This window comes from Microcaecilia unicolor, chromosome 10, assembly GCF_901765095.1.
Source record: "Microcaecilia unicolor chromosome 10, aMicUni1.1, whole genome shotgun sequence".
NCBI classification, from domain to species: Eukaryota; Metazoa; Chordata; class Amphibia; order Gymnophiona; family Siphonopidae; genus Microcaecilia; species Microcaecilia unicolor.
In genome coordinates this window covers 23,069,203-23,094,015 of record NC_044040.1, presented here as the reverse complement: position 1 = coordinate 23,094,015, position 24,813 = coordinate 23,069,203, and the positions used below count along the sequence as shown (strand labels likewise).

The 24,813-nt window shown below is 45.3% G+C and overlaps 1 protein-coding gene across 3 annotated transcripts in view; it reads left to right on the top strand.

Annotated features, from left to right (window-relative positions):
• The window catches only part of DENND6B (DENN domain containing 6B), a 68,271-nt gene that overhangs the window by 29,639 nt on the left and 13,819 nt on the right, over window positions 1-24,813 (top strand). The window contains exons 10-18 of one of the 3 annotated variants that reach the window (XM_030216534.1): window positions 6,032-6,154; window positions 9,702-9,797; window positions 11,568-11,662; window positions 12,146-12,211; window positions 14,414-14,478; window positions 15,772-15,861; window positions 16,035-16,088; window positions 17,070-17,179; window positions 17,266-17,350. In XM_030216534.1, the coding sequence (XP_030072394.1) occupies window positions 6,032-6,154; window positions 9,702-9,797; window positions 11,568-11,662; window positions 12,146-12,211; window positions 14,414-14,478; window positions 15,772-15,861; window positions 16,035-16,088; window positions 17,070-17,179; window positions 17,266-17,299 (733 nt within the window). In that variant the 3' untranslated portion in view covers window positions 17,300-17,350. Of the gene's footprint in view, window positions 1-6,031; window positions 6,155-9,701; window positions 9,798-11,567; window positions 11,663-12,145; window positions 12,212-14,413; window positions 14,479-15,771; window positions 15,862-16,034; window positions 16,089-17,069; window positions 17,188-17,265; window positions 17,351-24,813 lie in introns of those variants that run through there. The other 2 variants (XM_030216532.1, XM_030216533.1) reach the window with 2 other exon arrangements.

The window sequence follows — 24,813 nt, the reverse complement described above, 5'->3', positions numbered from 1 at the left end:
CAAGTAATCTTTTTAATCATGTTTTTTTGAGGGTGGGAAGGGGTTAGTGACCACTGGGGGAGTAAGGGGAGGTCATTCCCCGATTCTCTCCAGTGGTCATCTGGTCATTTCGGGCACCTTTTTGTGCTTTATTCGTAATAAAAACAGGCCTAAGTGAAAACATCCAAGTTTTCGTCCTGGACGTCTTTGCTTTGTTCCATTATGGCTCAAAGATGTCCAAGTCCTAGGAACGCCCAAGCCCCGCCTTGAACGCGTCTCCGATACGCCCCCTTGAGATTTGGACGTCCTTGCGATGGACTTCTGAGAAAGACGTCCAAAATGCGGTTTCGATTATACCGATTTGGACGTCCAAGTGCCGATTTGTGTCACTTTTTGGACGTCCATCTCTTTCGAAAATGAGCCTGCTAGTAACCTATGTAACTTTGTAAGTGTATGAGCTTTGAAAATGAGCCTCCTCATCTCTTTATCTTTCCATTCCAAAAACCCCAAGGCAAGTTAAAATAAGACAGTATTACAACATCTTAAGTACATAAAAGACAACTGTAATACAATACATTCAGCAATATGAGGAGAGAGGTGTGGTGGCCGTGTTAGTCCACTCTTAAAGGTTATCAATAGAAATCAAAGAAAATAAAACATGGAAAGAAAATAAGATGATACCTTTTTTATTGGACATAACTTAATACATTTCTTGATTAGCTTTCGAAGGTTGCCCTTCTTCGTCCGATCTGACGAAGAAGGGCAACCTTCGAAAGCTAATCAAGAAATGTATTAACCTTTTTTATTGGACATAACTTATGTCCAATAAAAAAGGTATCATCTTATTTTCTTTTCCATGTTTTGTTTTGTTTGATTTCTATTGATAAGCAATATGAGGAAAACCAGTACCAGTCATTAAATCCACTCCCACCTTTCAGTCTTCCAAAATGTGACATATGGACCTTCATTCTTGATCCTGGAGCAATAATCAGTCATAACCAACAGTAAGGGAGAAACCAAAAGGAACTGTGGAAATCATGAAAGGGCCTGGGGGGGAAAAGCCCCAACCGTTAATTGCTTCTGAAAGGAAGAGTGGTTGACTTCAGAGTGACTCTCCAGTGAGACTACATTGCATAAAGTAGGCCCAACGATACTAACTGCTGCTGTACAAGTTGAAGCAAGTTTCATAACTGAGGTGTCCCCTGCAGCAGGTTTTGGACAGTGCGGCATTCCTGCAGGTTCCACAGATGTTTATCAAGCATGCTAGACCAGAGCAGGAAAAAGATTTGGGGTTTTTTTTTTTACCTAACTTGAGGCCCTGTGTATGTAAACATTATTCCCAACGAGCAGAGTTTCTCAAACCATTGTCCAGGACACACTTAGCCAGTCTCATGAGATACATTTGCATGTAGTGCCTCATTGTATGCAAATCTGTCTCGTGTGCATTCCTTGTTGGAGTGGAGTGGAACAGGTGGATGTGAAGCGTCTGTTCACGCTTTCCAAAAATACTAGGACTAGGGGGCATGCGATGAAACTACAGTGTAGTAAATTATAACAAATCGGAGAAAATATTTCTTCACCCAACGCATAATTAAACTCTGGAATTCGTTGCCGGAGAACGTGGTGAAGGTGGTTAGCTTAGCAGAGTTTAAAAGGGGGCTAGACGGTTTCCTAAAGGACAAGTCCATAAACCACTACTAAATGGACTTGGGAAAAATCCACAATTCCAGGAATAACATGTATAGAATGTTAGTACGTTTGGGAAGCTCGCCAGGTGCTCTTGGCATGGATTGGCCGCTGTCGTGGACAGGATGCTGGGCTCGATGGACCTTTGGTCTTTTCCCAGTGTGGCATTACTTATGTACTTATGAGATCCTGAAATGAGACTGGCTAGATATGCCCTGAGTACTGGGTTGAGAACCTCTGCCATAGACACAAAGTGGGAGAAAAGGGGGAAGGAAAGAGATTTCAGATTTAGCTCGCATCTTTTTCAGTTGTCGTTTGAGGCAAGGTATTTTCCTGTCCCCAGAAGGCTTACAATCAAAGTTTTATACCCGAGGCAATGGAGGGTTAGATGACCTGTCCAGGATCATAAGGAACCACAGTTAAGATCTGAACCAGACTTTCCTGATTTTCTGTCCGCTTCTGTAACCATTAGGCTACTCCTCTACTTATTATTATTAATAGCATTTGTATAGCGCTACCAGACGCACGCAGCGCGGAACACCTGATACAAAGAGACAGTCCCTGCTCAAAAGAGCTTACAATCTAAATAATACAGACAGACAAGACAGTTACGGGTGAGGGAAGTAATGGGTAAGAAGGGACAAGGGGAGGGCAATTGTGGCTAGGAGCCAAAAGCAGCAGTGAAAAGGCTCTCCATTCTGTATGTTTTTGGGGGTTTTTGTGTGTTTTTAGCAACTCTTGTACTTTTTTAATTGTATCAGTTGACCACAAAGTAAGCACTTTATTTGTGAAGAAACATTTTGATTATAGAAGTACTGAATTCAGAGTAACCCCTATATACCAGACTGAGTCATAACTGTTCTTTTTTAGGGGTGGTGTGATACATTCTGGGACCCAGGGCAGAAATTTGGGAGGAGGGCCCAAAGCTTAGTGGCAGTCTGTGCCTTCCTTAGTTTTGAGCAGGATTGGGGGCTCCTGTAGCTTAGTTTGCACAACCCCCATCCCTCATGCAAGGCCTCCCCCCCCCCATCAGAGTGGAGGAGTGGCCTAGTGATTAGGGTGGTGGACTTTGGTCCTGAGGAACTGAGTTCGATTCCCACTTCAGGCACAGGCAGCTCCTTGTGACTCTGGGCAAGTCACTTAACCCTCCATTGCCCCATGTAAGCCGCATTGAGCCTGCCATGAGTGGGAAAGCGCAGGGTACAAATGTAACAAAAATAAAATAGATACTATTGGAGATTCTACATGGAATGTTGCTACTATTGGAGATTCTACATGGAATGTTGCTATTCCACTAGCAACATTCCATGTAGAAGGCTGCGTGCAGGACGTCAGACTCGCAGAAGCCTGCGCGGCCACATTGGTGATCTGCAAGGGCCGACTTCTACACGTATGTGCAGGATGTCAGACTCACAGAAGCAGAAGCCTGCGCGGCCACATTGGTGATCTGCAAGGGCCGACTTCTACATGGAATGTTGCTAGTGGAATAGCAACATTCCATGTAGAATCTCCAATAGTAGCAACAGTGGAGGAGTGGCCTAGTGGTTAGGGTGGTGGACTTTGGTCCTGAGGAACTGAGTTCGATTCCCACTTCAGGCACAGGCAGCTCCTTGTAACTCTGGGCAAGTCACTTAACCCTCCATTGCCCCAGGTACAAATAAGTACCTGTATACAATATGTAAGCTGCATTGAGCCTGCCATGAGTGGGAAAGTGCAGGGTACAAATGTAACAAAAATAAATAAAATAAGTAATTTGTTTAACTTAGTTTAATATTTATTTTATTTTACAAATGTATATCCCGCCTATCCCTAAGCGGCTTACATCATAAAAACATATATAATAATTCAAAACATACAAAACAGATCAAACAAAAATACATTTAAAAAAAAACATATAGAGAGAACCTGAGCTGGAAGACTGCCTAATTAATACCCAGCAGTGTGTAGATTTTGAACCATAAATCGTTATTTGTTCCATTGTGGCTAACCTGTCCACCTGGTCAAGTATTTTTTGTTATTTTATGAACTGACTGTCTTGATTCTAATTTCTACCCAGAAAGCCTCCACCCCCTTCTCGGTTTGTCCTCCGGTATTCTCACTGATGAATCAGACTTGAATTGCGTTTCTTCAAGTGCAAATCCCACTCTTTTCCCCTTGCATGCCATTTTCAAAAAATGCATAATTTACAGTATTTACCAGGTAGACATGAGATTATATCAACTTCTTCTCCAAGTTAATCCATTTTTTTAATATCAAATATTGTTTTTTGTTCTAATTCTCCAGTTTTGTCTGGAACGCTCATGACTTTTTCGTGTAATCTTTGTGGTTTTTGCTGAATGCTGTTGGAAAAGAATGGATTTATGTTTTGGCTAGATTTGTGAATCTCATTACATCTATTCCTCCTGATTCACTTGAGCTGAGTGAGATTGTGGTTGGTTGTTGTTGTTGTCATTTAAGTAAAGTTTGCTTAAGAGTCTCCTTTGTCTCTTTTGCCTTACTTACAATTTTTGGTTACCTGGTACCTCCAGAGTCTCCTTTGTATTTTCTCTTTTTGTCCCTTTTCCTTTGCCATCCTTGTAATCATCCTTGGTTACCTCCTCTCTCCTGCATCTGGCTATCTCATTTCAGTTAGTTAGTTTCTCCTGCCTTCAGTTTAATCAGAACTCCAGGTAGCTCATTCTTTTTACCTCTTCTTCATTACATGTGCTTCGTATTGTTCAAATGTAGTCCTCATTCCAACACTGACTGCATTTTCCCTAAAATGTCCCCCAGAATTCCTAAATCCACTTTTCCCTGAAACACATTTGAGTTAGATACTTAAGGCCCAGTATTGAAAAGAGTTTAACGGGAGGAGAGACTCCTGCCCTATTAAACCCCACTGAGCTGGACATCTGGCAATATTCAGCAGCACTTAAGTGGGTTGTACCACTGAATGACATCTGACTGCCGCTGTACTGTCCTGTAAATGCCAAAGCAGAGTTTGTGCGGAGCCTGCACTTAACTGGTAAGCAGTGATATTCAGTCTGCTGACCAGTGAAGTAAGGGCTTAAAGTTAGGGCAGCGAAAAGACGGTCCTAAATTTTATCTGCAAAGTTAACCAGGAAGCAGTGGCGTAGCAAGGGCAGGGCAGTGGGGGCGGGCCGCCCCGGCTGTCAACGGGTGGGGGGGTGCTCCGTCCACCCCCCCCCCCCGGCGCAGCGCCTCTCATTCCCCCCTCCCCCGACAGTCCCCACCTGCCTACCAGCTGAGCTCCGGCCGGCACCTCCAATCTGCAGCGCTGCTGACTTTAAATGAAGAAAACCATCACGTCGTTGGCCCTTCACTACTGAGTCCCACCCTCGAGGAAATAGGAAGTTATATCAGAAGGCGGGACTCAGTAGTGAAGGGCCAACGACGAGACGGTTTTCTTAATTTAAAGTCAGCAGCGCTGCAGATTGGCGGTGCCGGCCGGAGCTCAGCTGGTAGGCAGGTGGGGACTGTCAGGGGGAGTGAGAGGCGCTGCGCCGGGGGGGGGTGCGCCGACGCCAGGGTCCACGCCAGGGGGGTGCCGACGCCAGGGGGGGCGCCGTGTTGCACTGCACCCAGGGGGTGCACGCAGCGGCGATCCGCCCCGGGTGTCAGCCAAGCACGGAACGCCACTGCCAGGAAGTGGTCTGAATACCAGTCTGCTTAACTTCCAAGTAACCAGACATGTTTAATGCCAGAGACCAGACATGGCCCAGCATTGACTATCCAGGCTTAATTCAACCTGCAGCTGCCAGCGGCCTACAAACCACTGTCTACTCTGGGCTGAATTGGCATAGGTAGTATTTCTAAAACTATGAACTTGCAGGTCCTCCCTTTTGACCTGGTTCCATATCATTAGCTAGGAAGACCCTCCCTTTGTTATTGATGTTGACATGTGCCTTGACTCGCAGATCCTTCTCAACTCTACTGAAGTAAATTGTCTGTCAATCTTAGATGTGATGTACTATACCCTAGACCAGTGGTTCACCAGTTAGTCAGGTTTCCAGGATATCCACAATAAATAGTGCTGAGTTTAAAGGGGGGTCTGGATAGATTCCTGAAGGAAAAGTCCATTGACCTTTATTACATTTTGGGTTTTTGCCAGGTTCTTGGGGCCTGGATTGGCCGCTGTCGGAGACAGAGTGCTGGGCTTGATGGACCTTTGGTCTTTTCCCAGCGTGGCGGTGCTTATGTGCTAATATTCATGAAGTAGATCTGCAGTTCTATCTGATGAATTTTCATGGTGGATATCCTGAAAAACCCATTTGACTGTGGTCCTCTAGAACAGATTTGGAAATTACTGCTCTAGTCCATTTCAGTCTTAATACTCGGTTCCTCTGTTTCCCCTCTGTTTTGACAGATGTTTCCAGCCAGTCCTAATTCACATCCAGATGTTGTGGGAGCTGATGCTGTTGGGGGAGCCGGTAGTTGTTATGGCACCTTCTCCCACTATTTCTTCAGAAACCGTCCTTGCTCTGACCAGGTTTGTATTTTGGGGGGAGGAGCAGGGTCGCAGAGAGACAAAGCCTGGCTTGTGCTGTCCCCCACCCCCGGCCTGCTTACTTGCTTGTTTCCATCAGAGGCCAGTCCAGGTCACATGTGTGGGAGGAAGACACCCCCCAGGTCATAATTAGCTTATGTCCATCTGCAGTGCTGACTTGCTGATGTAATCATACTTGCACTGTACACTGTGCCTGAGGGTTGTGTTTGGATATGCCTGTCTTGAATCTAAGAATAACTCGTGGCTGTGACCTAGACCTTGTGACATTACATTGCAGGACACTTATACCCCACACATACCTCCTGAGTTCAGTGTGGCTTACATGTCAAAAAGACTGGGTATTCTCATGAATATTACAGTAGAAAAAGCATAATGTATAAGATTAAAAATGACATGGAAAAAAAATCATATTAAAAATGAAAAAGCAAGACTGTATAACAATCATTTATTTATGAAGAGATTCACCGCCTTGGGTGAATCTCTTTATAAAGGCATTTAATAAATCCTAATAAATTTAATCAGATAATTTCTACAGTGGGGGAAATAAGTATTTGATCCCTTGCTGATTTTGTAAGTTTGCCCACTGACAAAGACATGAGCAGCCCATAATTGAAGGGTAGGTTATTGGTAACAGTGAGAGATAGCACATCACAAATTAAATCCGGAAAATCACATTGTGGAAAGTATATGAATTTATTTGCATTCTGCAGAGGGAAATAAGTATTTGATCCCTCTGGCAAACAAGACCTAATACTTGGTGGCAAAACCCTTGTTGGCAAGCACAGCGGTCAGACGTCTTCTGTAGTTGATGATGAGGTTTGCACACATGTCAGGAGGAATTTTGGTCCACTCCTCTTTGCAGATCATCTCTAAATCATTAAGAGTTCTGGGCTGTCGCTTGGCAACTCGCAGCTTCAGCTCCCTCCATAAGTTTTCAATGGGATTAAGGTCTGGTGACTGGCTAGGCCACTCCATGACCCTAATGTGCTTCTTCCTGAGCCACTCCTTTGTTGCCTTGGCTGTATGTTTTGGGTCATTGTCGTGCTGGAAGACCCAGCCACGACCCATTTTTAAGGCCCCTGGCGGAGGGAAGGAGGTTGTCACTCAGAATTGTACGGTACATGGCCCCATCCATTCTCCCATTGATGCGGTGAAGTAGTCCTGTGCCCTTAGCAGAGAAACACCCCCAAAACATAACATTTCCACCTCCATGCTTGACAGTGGGGACGGTGTTCTTTGGGTCATAGGCAGCATTTCTCTTCCTCCAAACACGGCGAGTTGAGTTCATGCCAAAGAGCTCAATTTTTGTCTCATCTGACCACAGCACCTTCTCCCAATCACTCTCGGCATCATCCAGGTGTTCACTGGCAAACTTCAGACGGGCCGTCACATGTGCCTTCCGGAGCAGGGGGACCTTGCGGGCACTGCAGGATTGCAATCCGTTATGTCGTAATGTGTTACCAATGGTTTTCGTGGTGACAGTGGTCCCAGCTGCCTTGAGATCATTGACAAGTTCCCCCCTTGTAGTTGTAGGCTGATTTCTAACCTTCCTCATGATCAAGGATACCCCACGAGGTGAGATTTTGCGTGGAGCCCCAGATCTTTGTCGATTGACAGTCATTTTGTACTTCTTCCATTTTCTTACTATGGCACCAACAGTTGTCTCCTTCTCGCCCAGCGTCTTACTGATGGTTTTGTAGCCCATTCCAGCCTTGTGCAGGTGTATGATCTTGTCCCTGACATCCTTAGACAGCTCCTTGCTCTTGGCCATTTTGTAGAGGTTAGAGTCTGACTGATTCACTGAGTCTGTGGACAGGTGTCTTTCATACAGGTGACCATTGCCGACAGCTGTCTGTCATGCAGGTAACGAGTTGATTTGGAGCATCTACCTGGTCTGTAGGGGCCAGATCTCTTACTGGTTGGTGGGGGATCAAATACTTATTTCCCTCTGCAGAATGCAAATAAATTCATATACTTTCCACAATGTGATTTTCCGGATTTAATTTGTGATGTGCTATCTCTCACTGTTACCAATAACCTACCCTTCAATTATGGGCTGCTCATGTCTTTGTCAGTGGGCAAACTTACAAAATCAGCAAGGGATCAAATACTTATTTCCCCCACTGTAAATAAAAAAGATTTTAACAACTTCTGAAATGTGACATCATTAGCCTGACTTCTAATATTACGACAATGAGCAGCAGCCTAATATGCAAAAGTACGGACTAAGTCATTTTTGTATTTAACCCTTTTGGGGTTAGGATAGTGGAATAATAAAAATTCTAGACTCCGGTTTAGAATTCCTAGGACCCTATACTTCTGGGGAGAAAGGTATGTTTTTAGGTTGGAGGAGTAAACTGCTCCTGTGGGTTGACTGTTTCTAATGCACTTGCAGTTTTGCCTACATTTGTTTCCTTTTGAAAATTAGCTACAATTGGTGTTGGGCGGAGGGAGGGAAGGACCCATGTGCAATATGGAAAATTAAAACATTGACCCCTGCAGGGCTAACCACTAAGCCCTGTTGACCATCTACGTTCCATAAGGGTAACCACTTCTTGAACCACTAAGGGCTCCTTTTTACTAAGCCGCGTAAGCGTCTACGCGTGGCCAATGTGCACCAAAATGAAGTTACTGCCTGACTACCACGTGGTTCTTTTGCTAATTTCATATTTGGCGCTCATCCCAAAAATATTTTTTATTTTCGGAAGCGTGCCAAGTGGCATTTGACGTGCGTAAGTCATTACCGCCCAGATTCTTTACCACTAGGTCAACAGCTGGCGATAAGGTCTCAGACCCAAAATGGATGCTTCAATTTTGATTTTGCCACACGTCCATTTTCAGCAAAAAAAAAAAAAAAAAAGAGGCCTTTTTTACAGGCGCACTAAAAAATGGATTGGCGGGCTCCCAGAACCCACGCCTACACTACCGCAAGCCATTTTTCAGCGCGCCTTTGTAAGAGGAGTCTCTATTCCATAAGGCTACATGATTTTTTTTCTTCTCTCTAGTTCTAATATATTTTAGTTTATGTAAATGACGTTTTAGAGTGCCGTTTTGATTTTCTTTTCTACTCCTGTTGCTTGTGCTATTACATTCTGTTAAGGATAACTTCATATTAGACTACTACTTATCATTTCTATAGCGCTACAAGGCATACGCAGCGCTGTACACCATACACAAAAAGACAGTCCCTGCTGAAAGAGCTTACAATCTAGATAAGACAGGTAAACAGAACAATTAAGGGTAAGGGAATAATGCCATTGTCTTTGGTACACAGCTTTGATTCTATAATGAATGGAAATATCTAAATCCAGATAATTTGTAGATATGTTTATATTCTTCAAGTTTCTATCGCTGATCCCATTGTCAGAGTTGAGGAGAGGGTTGGAGGGACACACCTACAGATCTCTGGGAATGGGATTAAGTTAAACTACAGTGACCGAAAGGAGAACATGGGAGGCATATGGGCAGAGTCATCTGTATGATGAAACCTTGGTAATATAAATTGACTTTTTTTTCTGTCCTGCTGTAGTTGCATTGCTCCACTCAAGTACTGCTGTGACTATCGCCCATACTTCACCATCCATGACAATGAGTTCAAAGAATATACCACCAGGACACAGGCTCCGTAAGTACCCAGTGAAAAAAGAAAAGCAGGTTCCGCAGATACAACAAGCCTCTTAAGCAGCTGGTATCACTCACAAGGAACACGTGACTAAATTTAACATAGACCGTGTTAGTACCCCAACATAGTAGATGACGGCAGAAAAAGACCTGCACGGTCCATCCAGTCTGCCCAACAAGATAAACTCATATGTGCTACTTTTTGTGTATACCTTACCTTGATTTGTATCTGCCATTTTCAGGGTACAGACCGTGGAAGTCTTGCCCAGCACTAGCCCCGCCTCCCACCATCGGCTCTGCCACCCAATCTCAGTTAAGCTTCTGAGGATCAATTCCTTCTGAACAGGATTCCTTTATGTTTATCCCATGCATGAGGCTTGGAGAACACATATGTAGAGCAGGGGCATAGCTATCATGGGGCCACGGGGGCATAGGCCCCCGTTGATTTGGCCCTGGACCCCAACCCCCGCCAACCGAAGTCCTCTTCTCGGCCATGCGGCGTTGCTTGCTGAATGATCTGATCAAGTTTCTGTGCGTGCATCTGACGTCAGGACGTCAGACACACGCACAGAAACAGATTCAAACTTGATCAGATCATTCGGCAACGCCGCGCGGCTGAGAAGAGGACTTCGGCTGGTGGGGGTTGGGGTCCCCCGCCAGCAAAGGTATGTGGCAGGAAGGGGGGGGTCAAGAGGGTTGCCCCCTCACCTCGGACTCGGGACCCCCCTCCCGTCGAAGTCTGGCTACGCCCCTGATGTAGAGAACCCTAGAACCAGTATCTAATATTTTTTTCTTTTTGTGCTGTGTGTTAAAAACGGAGGAATTTTGCAAGCTTGAGGGTTCAGCTGTATGAGATCAGCAACAAAAAGCTGCTTCCTTTTTCCGTAAGGATGGGGATTATATAAGGACTCCATGAGTCCGGGCTGTTGTCAAACCCACGAGAGCCATAGAATCAGCTAAGGGCACCGCACTCCTAGGATATTTCTAGGAAAGGAGGAGAGATTCTTTCTTTCCTTCATAATGGAAATAAGGTATCTCTCTAAAGTAGTATATGAGGAGTAAAAGAACCAGAGGAGTGTTCGGGGAGGCAGAAATCCATCCGGCTAATTAAAGAGAGGAAAGCTATTGCTTGACATATGAGATCCTGAAGGGGGTTTATATGATTCTTTGCCTGAAAGGAGGAGGCAAGAGGTTGATTAAATTTTTATTATTTTTTTATTTTTATTTTTTTTTGCTGAAAGACGTCCTCGGATCCATTTATATCTTCTTTAATTATTTTCTATTTGTTGTCCAGTAGCCTTCTCTGGTTTGGAATAAAAACCCAGAGTGTTTTATGAAAGGATGTGAAAGAGTGAGTGATTCCTGGGCCAGAGGCCTCCCAAGTGCGGGAGGATTCACTCAGGCACAATCCTCCCGCACTTTACCCTGTGATCAGAGATAATAGCGTGCATAAATTTGCACGCTATTATCTCTGATCATAGGGGAGGTAAAGCCCTGCGCTGTTCCAGCGCTATTTTTAGAGCGCTGTTTGGAACAGCGCGGGGCTTTCAATCACCTGGGCATAAGTGTGTTTAAGATAATTAAGTTGGGATGGAGATAGAATGACGTGCAAGAGGGTGTGGCAGGACTAATCTGCAGGTGGGACCATATTCAGTTGTGGCCTTGCTGAAGGCGAACTGGATGGCAAAATCTTTTTTTTTTTTTTTTTTTAATTAAAGTCATTTATGCTTTGTCGCCTTTTTTTTTTTTTTTTTTTTACCTCCTTTCTCTCTAGACCAAACATTATCCTAGGTGTAACAAATCCTTTCTTTATTAAAACACTCCAGCAGTGGCCGCACATTATCCGGTTGGGGGAGCTCAAGATGTCAGGTAAGAGGTGGAGGTGAGGCAGTATCTGATTTTTTTTTTTTTTTTACTTTATTAATCTGTAATGCAGTATATACGGTGCTGCTGAAGCTAAACAAAGATGAATCACAGTGGGAATACAAGGAGTGACGAACGCATGTATGCGCAGTGTGTAAGCGAGAGTAAAATTTGTTTGTTATGATTTATTTCCCACCTTTTTGAAAGAAATTCATCCAAGGCATTCTACAACAAGGTTATATAAGTGGTCTGAGCAATTTGCACATCCCATAGGAAGCAGAGCTCTCCTGCAGGGCAGTCAGCCTGATTTATAGTGACCCACAGCCGTGCACACACCAGATTCTAGCTTTGGCAAAAGCCTGCAGCCTCTGTAGTACATGCCTGATAATGAGTTTATGCAGCATAGATGCTATAAATAGAATTTAACAGGTAATACAGATACCAAAACATATATCGTATCATATATATATATCTTGGATCTCTCGGCAGGTGATTTACCCAAACAGGTCAAAGTGAAGAAGCTAACAAAGTTGAAAACCTTAGACACTAAACCAGGTAATTTTATAGGTGAAGACTCACAGTAGTAGTAGATGCATATGTAGCACTTTGTAAAGGGAAGATATAAGCTGCCATACATTGTACCTACTCTGGGTCACAAGTAATTGTTTATGTATTTAATTCTATGTATATATATCCTGGCAGAGCCATAGCGAGGGGAGCTGACACCCGGGGCGGGTTGCCGCTGCACACCCCCCCCCCCCGGGTGCAGCATGGCGCACCCTCCTCCCGCTGGAGTGCCCCCCGCCCCCCCAGAGTGCATACCTCCCCCCCGGAGCGCATACCTGCGGCGAGGGACGGGCGGGAGAGCCGATCCGCCCCGACTGCACGTTGCTGGGGTGTGTCGGCTCCACGCTGGTTCACTGCTCTCTCTGTCCCGGAACAGGAAGTAACCTGTTCCGGGGCAGAGAGGGCAGTGCACCAGCGCGGAGCTGACACCCCCCAGTGGCGTGCACCCGGGGCGGACCGCCCCCCCCCCCCCTTCCTACGCCACTGTATCCTGGCGAGACTTGGCACTTATACCTGTATCTCCCCTCCCCCCCCCCCCCCCCCCCCCCCCCCCCCCCCCCCCCCCCCCAATATTGATCCCATGAGTCTTTTTTTTTTTTTTTTTTAAACGCTGGCTGCCAGGCAGAAAAATCAGGATATTAAATATCCATATCCAAATAATGGCTGCTTGAATTCGTTGCCAGAGAATGTGGTAAAGGCGGTTAGCTTAGCGGAGTTTAAAAAAGGTTTGGACGGCTTCCTAAAGGAAAAGTCCATAGACCATTATTAAATGGACTTGGGGAAAATCCACTATTTCTGGGATAAGCAGTATAAAATGTACTTTTTGGGGATCTTGCCAGGTATTTGTGACCTGGATTGGCCACTGTTGGAAACAGGATGCTGGGCTTGATGGACCTTTGGTCTGTCCCAGTATGGCAATACTTACCTATTTATGCTAAGTAACCAGATGGATGAGGTGGCAGCACTGTCTAGAGAGTGGTGATGTTTAGGTTGGCCTTTTTTCTGTCCTAAGTTATTCAGCTAGTTATCTAGGTGGCAGCGCTGGAAATATCCTGGATATTTGGACTATCCGGATAGTGTTGAAGCGGGTCTTCAAATATTTTCAATGGCACTATCCAGCTAGCACCGCTGAATGTGTGTCGCAGTGGGACTTATCCAGGAAGCAGGTGCTGCTACCCGCCAAGTCCTTTTAAATATCAACCCCATATTTTATAAGATCCATGCATACAGGCCAATCCAGTCCCTGTTCTGCGCTGCATATATCGTATTTGAAAAAAAAAAAGTGGTATATTTTTATATTTTCCTTGCACCTACTTTTATGAACATATATACTGGGGACGGGACTCTTTTATAAAGGCCCTCATGAGAGTGTGTAAAACAGTGTTTTACACTCTTGTCACTTATAAAGGGGCCCTTTTATTAAACATAAAATATGTAGTTACCACAGCTTAATGCAGGAATATAGTGTGAAGCAGCCACAAATTTTATGTGAGGGTGGAACCAGCTTTTTCTAATTCTGGTTGCGCATTAAAGTGGTAATCAGCACACGATACCCGGACATAGTTACCGTGGAAGCACTTAGGAGGTGATAAGTGCTCCCTCATTAACTGTGCGCTTGCCAGTTAGTGTTCAGTAAGTGTAACGCACTAGCTAACTACTACTCTTACTACTTACCTCTATAGGCGTATGCAGTGCAGTACACATTATATGCAGGTACTTTCTCTGTCCCTAGTGGGCTCACACATCCATGCCCACTTTGCCCATCCACACCCTCTTTCAGAAAAATTCAGCAGTGCACAGTTTAATGCATGGAAACAGGCAAGTTACCGTAAAAACCCTTTAATGTGATTGCACAGTAGCCTGTTCCTCTGCAATAACTGCACATGTACTTTTAGTACAAGGGCCCAAAATTACCTCCAAACACCATTGTGCTCATGGGAATGAGGGAGCTCTTTAATTGTTGTTCACCCTTCGTGGTGGTAAGAGGAACCCACCCAGTTTGTCAAACGTTTGTGTTCCAAGGGATAACATGAGACAGGGATTGTTTCTAGGGGTAACATGGGACAGAGGTTGCCTTTTGTAAGAGTAGCACAGGACCAAGAGAGCATTTCTTAATGATAACATACCAGAAGAGGGACAGGGGTGCACACCTACTGATAACACAGATAAAATTGGTTCTTTTATTTGTAGGAATCTACACATCTTACAAAACCTTCCTCCACAAAGACAAGACACTGATCAAAAGACTGCTAAAGGTAAGAGTTTTATCCTAGAACTCATCACGCATTTTAAAACCAGCATGAATTTTTAAGTGACAGCTTTTAATTTTATTTGGTACTTTGTAGCAGTTCTCTGCAGAGAGTCTCGGACATATCGCTTTCTCTTGACCAGCTAGGCCCTAACAACTATAATCTCACAAGTAACATGCCTATTATCTGCAGTGGTGTTCCTAGGTGGGGGCGGTCCGCCCCGGGTGCACACCGCTGAGGGGGTGCCGCGCGCGCCTGCCCTCCGTTGTTCCACGCTTCTTCTTTGCCCCGGAACAGGTTACTTCCTGTTCCGGGGCAGAGAAGAAGCATGGAACAACAGAGGACAGGCGCGCGCGGCACCCCCCCCCCCCCCCCCCCCCCGGCGGCGTTCCTTCGTGGGGGTGTCCTTTCGCCGGGGGGGGGGGGGGGTCCGCGCTGCACCCGGGGGGCGGGGTGAATCAGCGATCCGCCCCGGGTGCCAGCCCCCCTAGGAACGCCACTGATTATCTGCTAGGTGGTTGTTATCCCTTCCATGTGCAGCTTGGAAATCAAGCTCATTGTATGTCTTATTTATTTGTTGCATTTGTATCCCACATTTTTCCACCTATTTGCAGACGCATTGTGGCTTACAATAATACATCATGACAGGCGCCAATCAAGAGTAGATAAACAATTGGTCACATAAAGAACAGGTGTAACAAAATGGATATAATCAATTCAATAAAACATACAGATTATCAAGTAATTAGTGATGTGTTTGGAATTCCTACTATTGATTACTAGTAAAACATGCCCGTTTCTTGCGCAAATGAAACGGGCGCTAGCACGGTTTCCTTTCCGAACCTCCCCCCCTCCCTACTCACCCCTTCGGCGTTCTGAAGGCACTGACCGCCATTGTTGCGGTCCTCGGCACGCCACCTTCAATCTTCTGATTCCGTTGATTGTGAAGCCACTGATGCCATCGCTCCGCCCTCGACGTCATCACGTTTGACGCGAGGGCGGGGCCCCAACACAGTGTTTTCGGTGGCTTCACCACCACGAAGGCTTCGAACCGGAAGGAAGTGCCCGGAGGACCTGACAGTGATGTCGGGGTCCTCAGAACGTTGAGGGTGAGTTTTATTATATAGGATTAGGGTGGCTCTTGTTAAAAAGGAAAGCCTTGAAAGATTTTCGAAAGTTGATAAGGTCGTGAATATTTCTCAGATCCTGCGGTAATGCATTCCACAGCTGCGTTGTCAGGTTCTTGTCCCAGTTTGGAGCATAATGGTACTGGCTATGACTTGAGTTTTGTTCCTGCAGGGCATTCAGAGGAAGCGTCCTTCTGAGGTACAGAGCGCCCTCCTCAGGCGCCACCTGCTAGAACTCACCCAGAGCTTCATCATACCCCTGGTGAGTTAAGTATGAGCTGCAACTAGTTAGGAGCGAGGAGATTCTGCAGCTGTGTGACTGCATTAGGAATATGATGTGTGTGTGTGTGAGAAATGCAGTCCGTCTGCTGAAGCTGTACGCAGGGGGGGGGGGGGGGTCTGTCGTGTGTCAGCATATACCTTTTCTTTCTTTAGGAACGCTATCTGGCCAGTCTGATGCCACTGCAGAGGGCCATAACGCCATGGAAGGTACTTAATTTCGGTATTTCTATTGTCCCCACTACAACTACTCTCCTTCCTTCTTCCAGTCTGGCTCTCATAAGGGAACCATCTCAAACAGCTACTTTTTTTTTTTTTTACATTTGTACCCTGCGCTTTCCCACTCATGGCAGGCTCAATGCAGCTTACATGGGGCAATGGAGTCACAAGGAGCTGCCTGTGCCTGAAGTGGGAATCGAACTCAGTTCCTCAGTTCCCCAGGACCAAAGTCCACCACCCTAACCACTAGGCCACTCCTCCACTCTTCCACTCTTCTTCATTGCTTCCCATCTAATCCTTATACATCATTAACAGCATCTCTCCTAACTGCTTTCTTCTGTAGATAACAAGGGTGTTCTCTTAGACAACCTCTTGCTTCAATTGGTTGCATCCAAGTCTCACCGGGGATCAATTTTTCCTGGCCTTTTTAATTTCCTTTCCATCCAGGTTTCGTCAGGGAGCCGTCATGTACAGCCTCCCTTCTTTGATATGTCTGTCCAGCTCTGATTATAGGAGCAGTCTTGCTCCTCTTTACTCCCACCTCTTCCTCCATTCTTTATTCTGCCATCTTTAATCTGACAGTCACTCCTTTCCTCCACTAGATTAGACATCCTTCGTCTGACAGTGTCTTTCTCCCCAGCTGTCTCTTGTTTCCTCCCTCACTGTTTTTTTTTTCTTCCTTTCTTCAGTTGATAATCTCTCTCTCGTGCTGTCCTTCAATCCTTTTTTCTTCTTTTATCTGACAAGGTCACTATTCCTCCTGCTTTCCATTACTCTCCTCCTCCTCCTTTTTTTCATTTGACAGGGAGGGACCCTAAACCTTATCTCTTCTTTGATTCATTTTCTTCCATTGATCATCTGACAGTAAATCCCCCCTCCCCACCCTTACTCATCTTTCTTCCCTCTCATCTGACAGTCCCATTCTATATATTTGCCGTCTGTATTGATTCGGTCTGTTTTTTTCTATCCCAGAATCCCCCACAGGTACGGCCATTCCGGCAAGAGGAATTTTTTAAAAGCCTAGAGCATGCTGGGCCGCAGCTCACCTCGACACAGAAGGGTGACTGGCTGAGCTTTTACAGGTATGGAGGTATGAAAATTGCAGTAGCTGCTAGGGCTTCACTCAGCATCGGCGCTGTTTCTCTGCTGTATTATCTGTTCTCCCTAGACAAGCAGACAAATGCAGGCACACTTGGCGGTGATGGGCAGACAACCAAACAGCAGCAGCAGCAGCGATCCAAGGAAGGACAAACACTACAACAGTTTTTAATGGAAACAGGACCCAACCTGGTGAAGTTGGTTGCCTTGGTGTTTTGGGGGGGATTTGTTGACATGTGGACCAGTGTTATTTTTTCTTTTCTTTTTGTCTGAAACTAGTTTTGGTTTGTGCAGTATATGCCTTTTGGTGGGGGGTGCCCCCTTCCTTTTTTAAGCTTTCTTTCTCATTATTCCATTTTTTTAGACTTCTATTTATTGTCTGCAATCCCTCTCCTGTTTTGGTGCTGGTGGGTTTTTTTTAATACGCAGCTGATTCTAGCAGATATATGTTGTGCCTTCTTTATTATATATTTTTAGTGTTACCCTGTTTTGTTTTTTATTTTATTTTTTTATATATTACATAAGTACATAAGCACTGCCACGCTGGGAAAAGACCAAAGGTCCATCAAGCCCAGCACTCCGTCTCCGACAGCGGCCAATCCAGGCCCCAAGAACCTGGCAAAACCCCAAAATGTAATAAAGGTCAATGGACTTTTCCTTCAGGAATCTATCCAGTCCCCCTTTAAACTCAACAAGGCCAGCTGCCGTCACTACCTTCTCCGGCAATGAGTTCCAGAGTCTAACCACGCGCTGAGTAAAGAAAAACTTTCTCCGATTTGTTTTAAACCTACCACATTTCATCTTGTGTCCCCTGGTTCTATTATTGTTAGAAAGTGTAAACAAACGCTTCACATCTGTCTGCTCTACCCCACTCATTATTTTGTAAACCTCTTATCATATCACCCCTCAGCCGCCTTTTCTCCAGGCTAAAGAGTCCTAGCCATCTTAACCTCTCCTCATACAGTAGTTGTCCCATCCCTTTTATCATTTTTGTCGCCCTTCTCTGCACCTTCTCCAATTCCTTTATATCTTTTTTGAGATGAGGCGACCAGAACTGAACACAATACTCCAGGTGCGGTCGCACCATGGAGCGATATAACGGCATTATAACATCCTCATGTTTGTTTTCCATCCCTTTTCTAATAATACTCAACATTTTGTTCGCCTTCTTAGCCGCTGCAGCACATTGAGCGGAAGATTTCAACGTCCTATACACGATGACTCCGAGATCCCTTTCTCGGTCCGTAACTCCTAAAGCGGAACCTTGCATGACATAGACGTAATTCGGGTTCCTCCTTTTGGCATATTTAATCTAATTTACCTAAACGGGTGATGTAGACATTATGTCACCAGTGATGTCACATCAGGCCACTTTTAACTGTGCTTTTTGAATTTGGGCTGGAGACTTACAGCCAAATGCACTAACTCTACGGAAAGAGCCCTTCCTTTACCGATCCCTTAGCGAATCGGTAAAAGACGGGCATGCATGAAGAAAATCGCATGCAAATGAGCTGCTCACTTTTAGCTCATTTGCACGCGATTTCCTTCCTAAGGAGGGGAAGCCAGTCGGTAAGCTGAGCATGTGCAGAGCAGCCAAGCGTTATGCTGGCTGCTCTGCATATGCCAAAGATGGCTTCATACACGCAGACAAGCTGCGTGTATAATAGCCGTCAATAAATTGCTGGGCATTTTGTGCAGCAGAGGGAGAGAGCGGGGCCCTGACACTTGCTGGAAGTGACTTGTTGCAGTACCTGCAGGTTAAGCGCCACCGCTGTGCTGTAGGAACTTTTACTGGGCAAGCCACAAAGCTGTGCAGCCCACGACACCCTTTTCACAAGCGATGGGACCAGCGGGGTACAGTTCCCCTCACCAGCCGCCTGGCTGCTACCCGAGTGGGGAGTACTCCAGGTTGAAGACAGCTCCGTGGGTCCTGGTGCTGAGACTCACCGAGTCCATGGAGCTGATGGAGCTGTACAGGCTTGTCATGCTCCGGTAGTTGTCACGGGCCGGGTCCACGTAGAGTCCGCACCGTATGCAGCGGTTCCGCAACCAGTGGAACAGCTTCCCGTGCCTGCCCGCGGCTTTCCCCGGTGAGGAGGCCAACTCTGGAATATTGTCAGAGTCCAACGAGGGGTGAGGCGGGACCCCCTGCTCATCAGGCTGCTGCATCCCCCACCGCCCCGGGCCCTTTCCTCCGGCACGGCGGAGGGGATGCGCTCATGCTGCTGCTAGCGCTGAGGGGCGGGAGAACGTGAGCTCCGATCTCTACCAGCGTCTTCCTGTCACCTAAGCCCGTCTCCTTCAGTGCTCCTAAGAAACTACACTGCTATAAAAGCCTGTTCCAAATTTTGGTCTAGAAAGAGAATCGGGGATCGGGATGTACGAGGACGCCCAAATCAAAACTATTTGGATGTCCCTTTCGATTATGCCCCTCCAGGTCTCTCTCAGCCAATCACAGCGCATTTAGCTATCACTGGTGTCAGCTAAATGTGCTGTGATTGGCTGAGAGACCTGGAGGGGCATAATTGAAAGGGACATCCAAATAGTTTTGATTTGGACATCCTTGCATGTCCTAATCCCCGATTCTCTCCGGCAGTGGTCATTTCGGGCACCTTAGTCGTAAGAAAAACGTCCAAGAGAAGGACGCCCATCACAAAATCTGAAGAAAAAAAACATCCAAGTGCTCGTCAGAGACGTCTTTTTTTTTTTTTTTCTTCAGACCTTTTTTTTTTTTTTTTTTTGAGTGAAGGACGTCCAAGTGTTAGGCACTTGAAAGGACGTCTCTGACGAGCACTTGGACGTTTCTTTTTCTTCCAGTTTTTGCGATGGGCGTCCTCCTCTGCATGGGTCCCGCTCACAGCAGCCCCGACGAGAGGTGCAGACCTCCCGTTAGGTTTTCCACGGTGCATGGGTTCGGAAAACAGCTGTGCATCTGCCTTGCAATACTAATTAGCTCATTATAATAACCTGTAGATCATTTGCATTCCGTTTTCGTTAGCTGCTACCGTGACAGGAAAATGGCTCGGACAACCCTTTTGTGCATGTCTTGTTTTACTACTTGCTCGCTAGACTGGCTAGAACTGGTTTAAAAACCACGTTGCTGGCTCGTTAAGTTTAGTGCATCTGGCCCTTAGTGGTTACTGAGTTTTGGAATTGGACCAGAGCTTTTTCTATGCAGTTTTTCTGTTCGTATATGGGTTTTTTTTTTTTTTTGCACTGCATTTTAAGAGTGATTTTATAAATCCTTTTTTTAGGATGCTGTTGGCTGCATTCTTTTACTTTTAGTATTGGATCTCATTTTTCTTTTAAACTTTTTATTTTAAACAGTGAGTCTCTCTGCTTTTACTGGTTGTTAGCCTTGTTTTTGTTGCATTTTTAAGAGCAGTGATTTATGTTTTGCATTTTTAATGTGAATTTTTTAGATATGTAGATATGCAAATAGATCTAATGCCATTGTTTCCCCCATCATTTTTTTGTGACATAATTGTTTTATATGGAGGACCTTTTTATTATTACTACTACTACTTATCACTTGTATAGCTATTAGACATACGCAATGCTGTACATTTGAACATGAAGAGACAGTCCCTGCTCGACAGAGCTTACAATCCGACAGACAGACAGAACAAACAAGAGGTAAGGGAATATTAAAGTGAGGATGATAAAATAAGGGTTCTGAACAAGTGAATAAGGGTTAGGAGTTAAAAGCAGCATCAAAAAGGTGGGCTTTTAGCTTAGATTTGAAGACGGCCAGAGATGGAGCTTGACGTACCAGCTCAGGAAGTCTATTCCAGGCATATGGTGCAGCAAGATAAAAGGAACTGAGTCTGGAGTTAGCGGTGGAGGAGAAGGGTGCAGGTAAGAGAGATTTACTCAGTGAACTGAGTTCCTGGGGAGGAATGTAGGGAGAGATGAGAGTGGAGAGGTACTGAGGAGCTGCAGAGTGAATGCACTTATAAGTCAATAAGAGGAGTTTGAACTGTATGCGGAAACGGATAGGAAGCCAGTGAAGTGACTTGAGGAGAGGGCTAATATGAGCATAACGACACTGGCGGAATATTAGTCGTGCAGAATTTTGAACAGATTGATGGCTAAGTGGGAGACCTATGAGAAGCAAGTTGCAATAGTCTAAGCGAGAGGTGATAAGGGTTCTGGTAGTGTGCTCAGTGTGCCCTGGTTTGATAGTTTATTTTGAATTGCATTAAGACATTTTGGGGTCCTTTTTCTAAGTTGCACCAAAAAATGGGCGACGCGTGGAGATCCATTTTTCAGCGCGACTGTAAAAAAAAGGCCTTTTTAAAATTTGTGCCGAAAATGGACATGCATCAAAATAAAAATCGGTGCGCGTCCATTTTGGGTCTGAGACCTTACCGTCAGCCATTGACTTAACGATAAGGTCTCACAAGGTAACCATTCGGTAATCGTCTACACACACAGGAAAATAAAAATTGTTTTCCGGCACGCATAGTGGAGGCACGTAAAAAACCAAAATTACCGCTCGGGCCTCACGGTAACTCCAAATTGGACGCGCATTGGGCGTGCATAGGTGCCTACACGGCTTAGTAAAAGGGCCCCTTTATTTTTATTCTGGAGTCCTCCTTTCACTTATTTTTTGGACTGTACTAATCTGCTGTATTATATACTTGTGTGTTAAGTTAAAATGATAGTCATTGTTCATATGCTTAGCATTGTTTTCACCCTATGAGCCATTAAATATGAATATTGTTATTTAGAATTTTATTTTAATAAAGGTTGTATATGGTTAGGATTTTTATCTTGTTTGAAGCTATACATTATGGCCAGTAGTAATGGTATTTATGAGATTTAGTTTATATATTGACAGAGTATTGCAGTACATGCTGTCACGTCTGTGGCCGTGACCCCTCTCAGACTCACCTTATTTCCTGTGGTCAGCTTCTGAGCTGGCTTCTGTCTGTTCTTTGTGAGTTAGTTCTGTCTCTCTCTCTGTGTGCTGGCTGTATTAGATTGTCGGTGTGCTGTCACCCGTTCCAGATTTCAGTCCAGTCCGGATCTTCCAGGCTGCCCGACCCTTAGTTGCCTGGTGATTGTTACACCCAAGTCTCAGCTGCCTGCTGGGCTTATTAGCCATTTGAATCCTCTCAGCCTTTGCCTTTGCATGGCGTCTAAGGCCCTAGTATGTTGGTGCTTGTTGCACTTCTGCTAGTCCAGTTATTTGTCTGAGATTCTTGCCTTGATTCTTGCCTGTTTCTAGTTAGTCTGTGTTTGGTTTAGTTTAGGTTTTACTTGTTTTCCTAGCCTTGTTTCTTGTTTGTATCGCAGTGTTTAGTTTCTGTTTGTGTGCTGGCTTTGTGGCTGCTTGCAGCTTTTAGTTCTGTGTCTTGTTAGTCAGTGTTTTGTTCCGTTTCAGTGGCTGCTTGCAGCTTCCAGTTTCTGTCCCCTAGCTTGTCCTGTCCCTGCCTTGTGTTGTATTGTTTAGCCCAGTTTCCTGCCTTGCTGCCCGTGTTCCTTCCTTTTCCCTCTGACACTCAGTCCCTGTGCTGCCTTGCTGTTATCCAGCTCCTGCCCTGTCCTGCAAAGTCCTGTCGGCCACCTGAAGCTGGGAGCTCAACTCCTGGTGGAAAGTGGCCAGGTACAGGTGAAGCCTTAACTGTTGTCAGAGTTCTGCCTTGCCCCTGGTGTGGGGTGGTTTTGCCTGCCACTGCCGCTCCTCGGCGGTGGCCCAAGGGCTCACAAACCAGGTTCCAGCTTTGAGAACGTGACACATGCATTGAATCTGTGAATGTATTGTGGAAACCTATGTGGTAAAGTTTGCATTCTTATTTTTATGTTTCAACATTTTTATTGATGACAATTCAAAATTTTTTTTTATTTTTTTTGTTACATTTGTACCCCTCGCTTTCCCAGTCATGGCAGGCTCAATGCGGCTTACATGGGGCAATGGAGGGTTAAGTGACTTGCCCAGAGTCACAAGGAGCTGCCTGTGCCTGAAGTGGGAATCAAACTCGGTTCCTCCGTTCCCCAGGACCAAAGTCCACCACCCTAACCACTAGGCCACTCCTCCACTGTTGCTACTATTTGAGATTCTAGCAACATTCCATGTAGAAGTCGGCCCTTGCAGATCACCAATGTGGCCGCGCAGGCTTCTGCTTCTGTGAGTCTGACGTCCTGCACGTACATGCAGGACGTCGGACTCACAGAAACAGAAGCCTGCGCAGCCTTCTACATGGAATGTTGCTAGTGGAGTAGCAACATTCCATGTAGAATCTCCAATAGTAGCAACATTCCATGTAGAATCTCCAATAGTATCTATTTTATTTTTGTTACATTTGTACCCCGCGCTTTCCCACTCATGGCAGGCTCAATGCGGCTTACATGGGGCAATGGAGGGTTAAGTGACTTGCCCAGAGTCACAAGGAGCTGCCTGTGCCTGAAGTGGGAATCAAACTCGGTTCCTCCGTTCCCCAGGACCAAAGTCCACCACCCTAACCACTAGGCCACTCCTCCATTGCCCCAGGTACAAAATAAAGACATCCACCAATATGAGTATACAGAAATTCAAATATCAAAATGTACACAATAAAAACAGAATATTAAAGGCAGCCATCAAACTTTTAACAATTTTATCCACCCACCCCTACCCTCTCTTTTTTTTATGTTTCAACAATTTTTATTGATGGTTCAGCATGTCATACATAAACTTTATGCTCAATATTTAACACTAGTAAACAAAGGCCCGTTTCTGAGCGCAGTGAAACGGGCGCTAGCAAGAGTTTCATGGCTGCATGGCTCGTCGCGGTTTTACCTGGTTCGTGGCGTGCACCACTGCTGTTTCCGTTGTAGCTGTGTGGGTGGCGGTTTTCGTGCCCCGCCCTCGACGTCATCGCGTTTTGACGCGAGGGTGGAGCAGAGCTACAGTGTGGAAATCCGGAGTTTGTGGCCTGAGTAGATCGTTGGAGGTGAGAATCTGCTCCGCCCTCAACGTCATAACGTTTGACGCGAGGGCGGGGCCCAGAGACTGTGATTTTCGTGGCTTCAGAGCTTCGAACATATGAACCTTGGCTTCAGTGATGTCAGCAGTCAATAGAACGTTGAGGGTGAGTTTTATATATATAGATATCAAATAACATAACATACTTATTTGTATACAGTACTTACTGCTATTTCCAATGTTCCCCTCCCCCCATTTCTTCCCACCCTCCCCTCTAACTTTTATTACTGTGAACTAAATGTTTACATTTTTATTGTGTAAATAAACAATAAAATGAAGTATCTAGTTCAAACATTTTTTCGTGTTGTACATTATTCAACATTTCCCTTTCCCATTCTATTGTTCTGATTTTTATATAATCTATTTTAATGATGATCCTTCTTGTATATTTATTGATTTTATGAGATTTGTTTGTAGACCCCTAACAAAGGTTTTTCTGAAACTTGGGCAGGTTGGGTCCTGTTTCCAATAAGGTTGACATTTGGATGAATTCTTGCAGTCTTTGTTCTTCCTTGGATCGCTGTTGCTGTTTGGTTGTCCGTTCTGCTTCTGCAGTGGACTGTCTCCTGTTTGTTTCTCCTACAATTGATGGTGATGCCATCTGACAAATCTAGGATGTTCAGAGCCTTCTTCCAGATGAAACTGTGT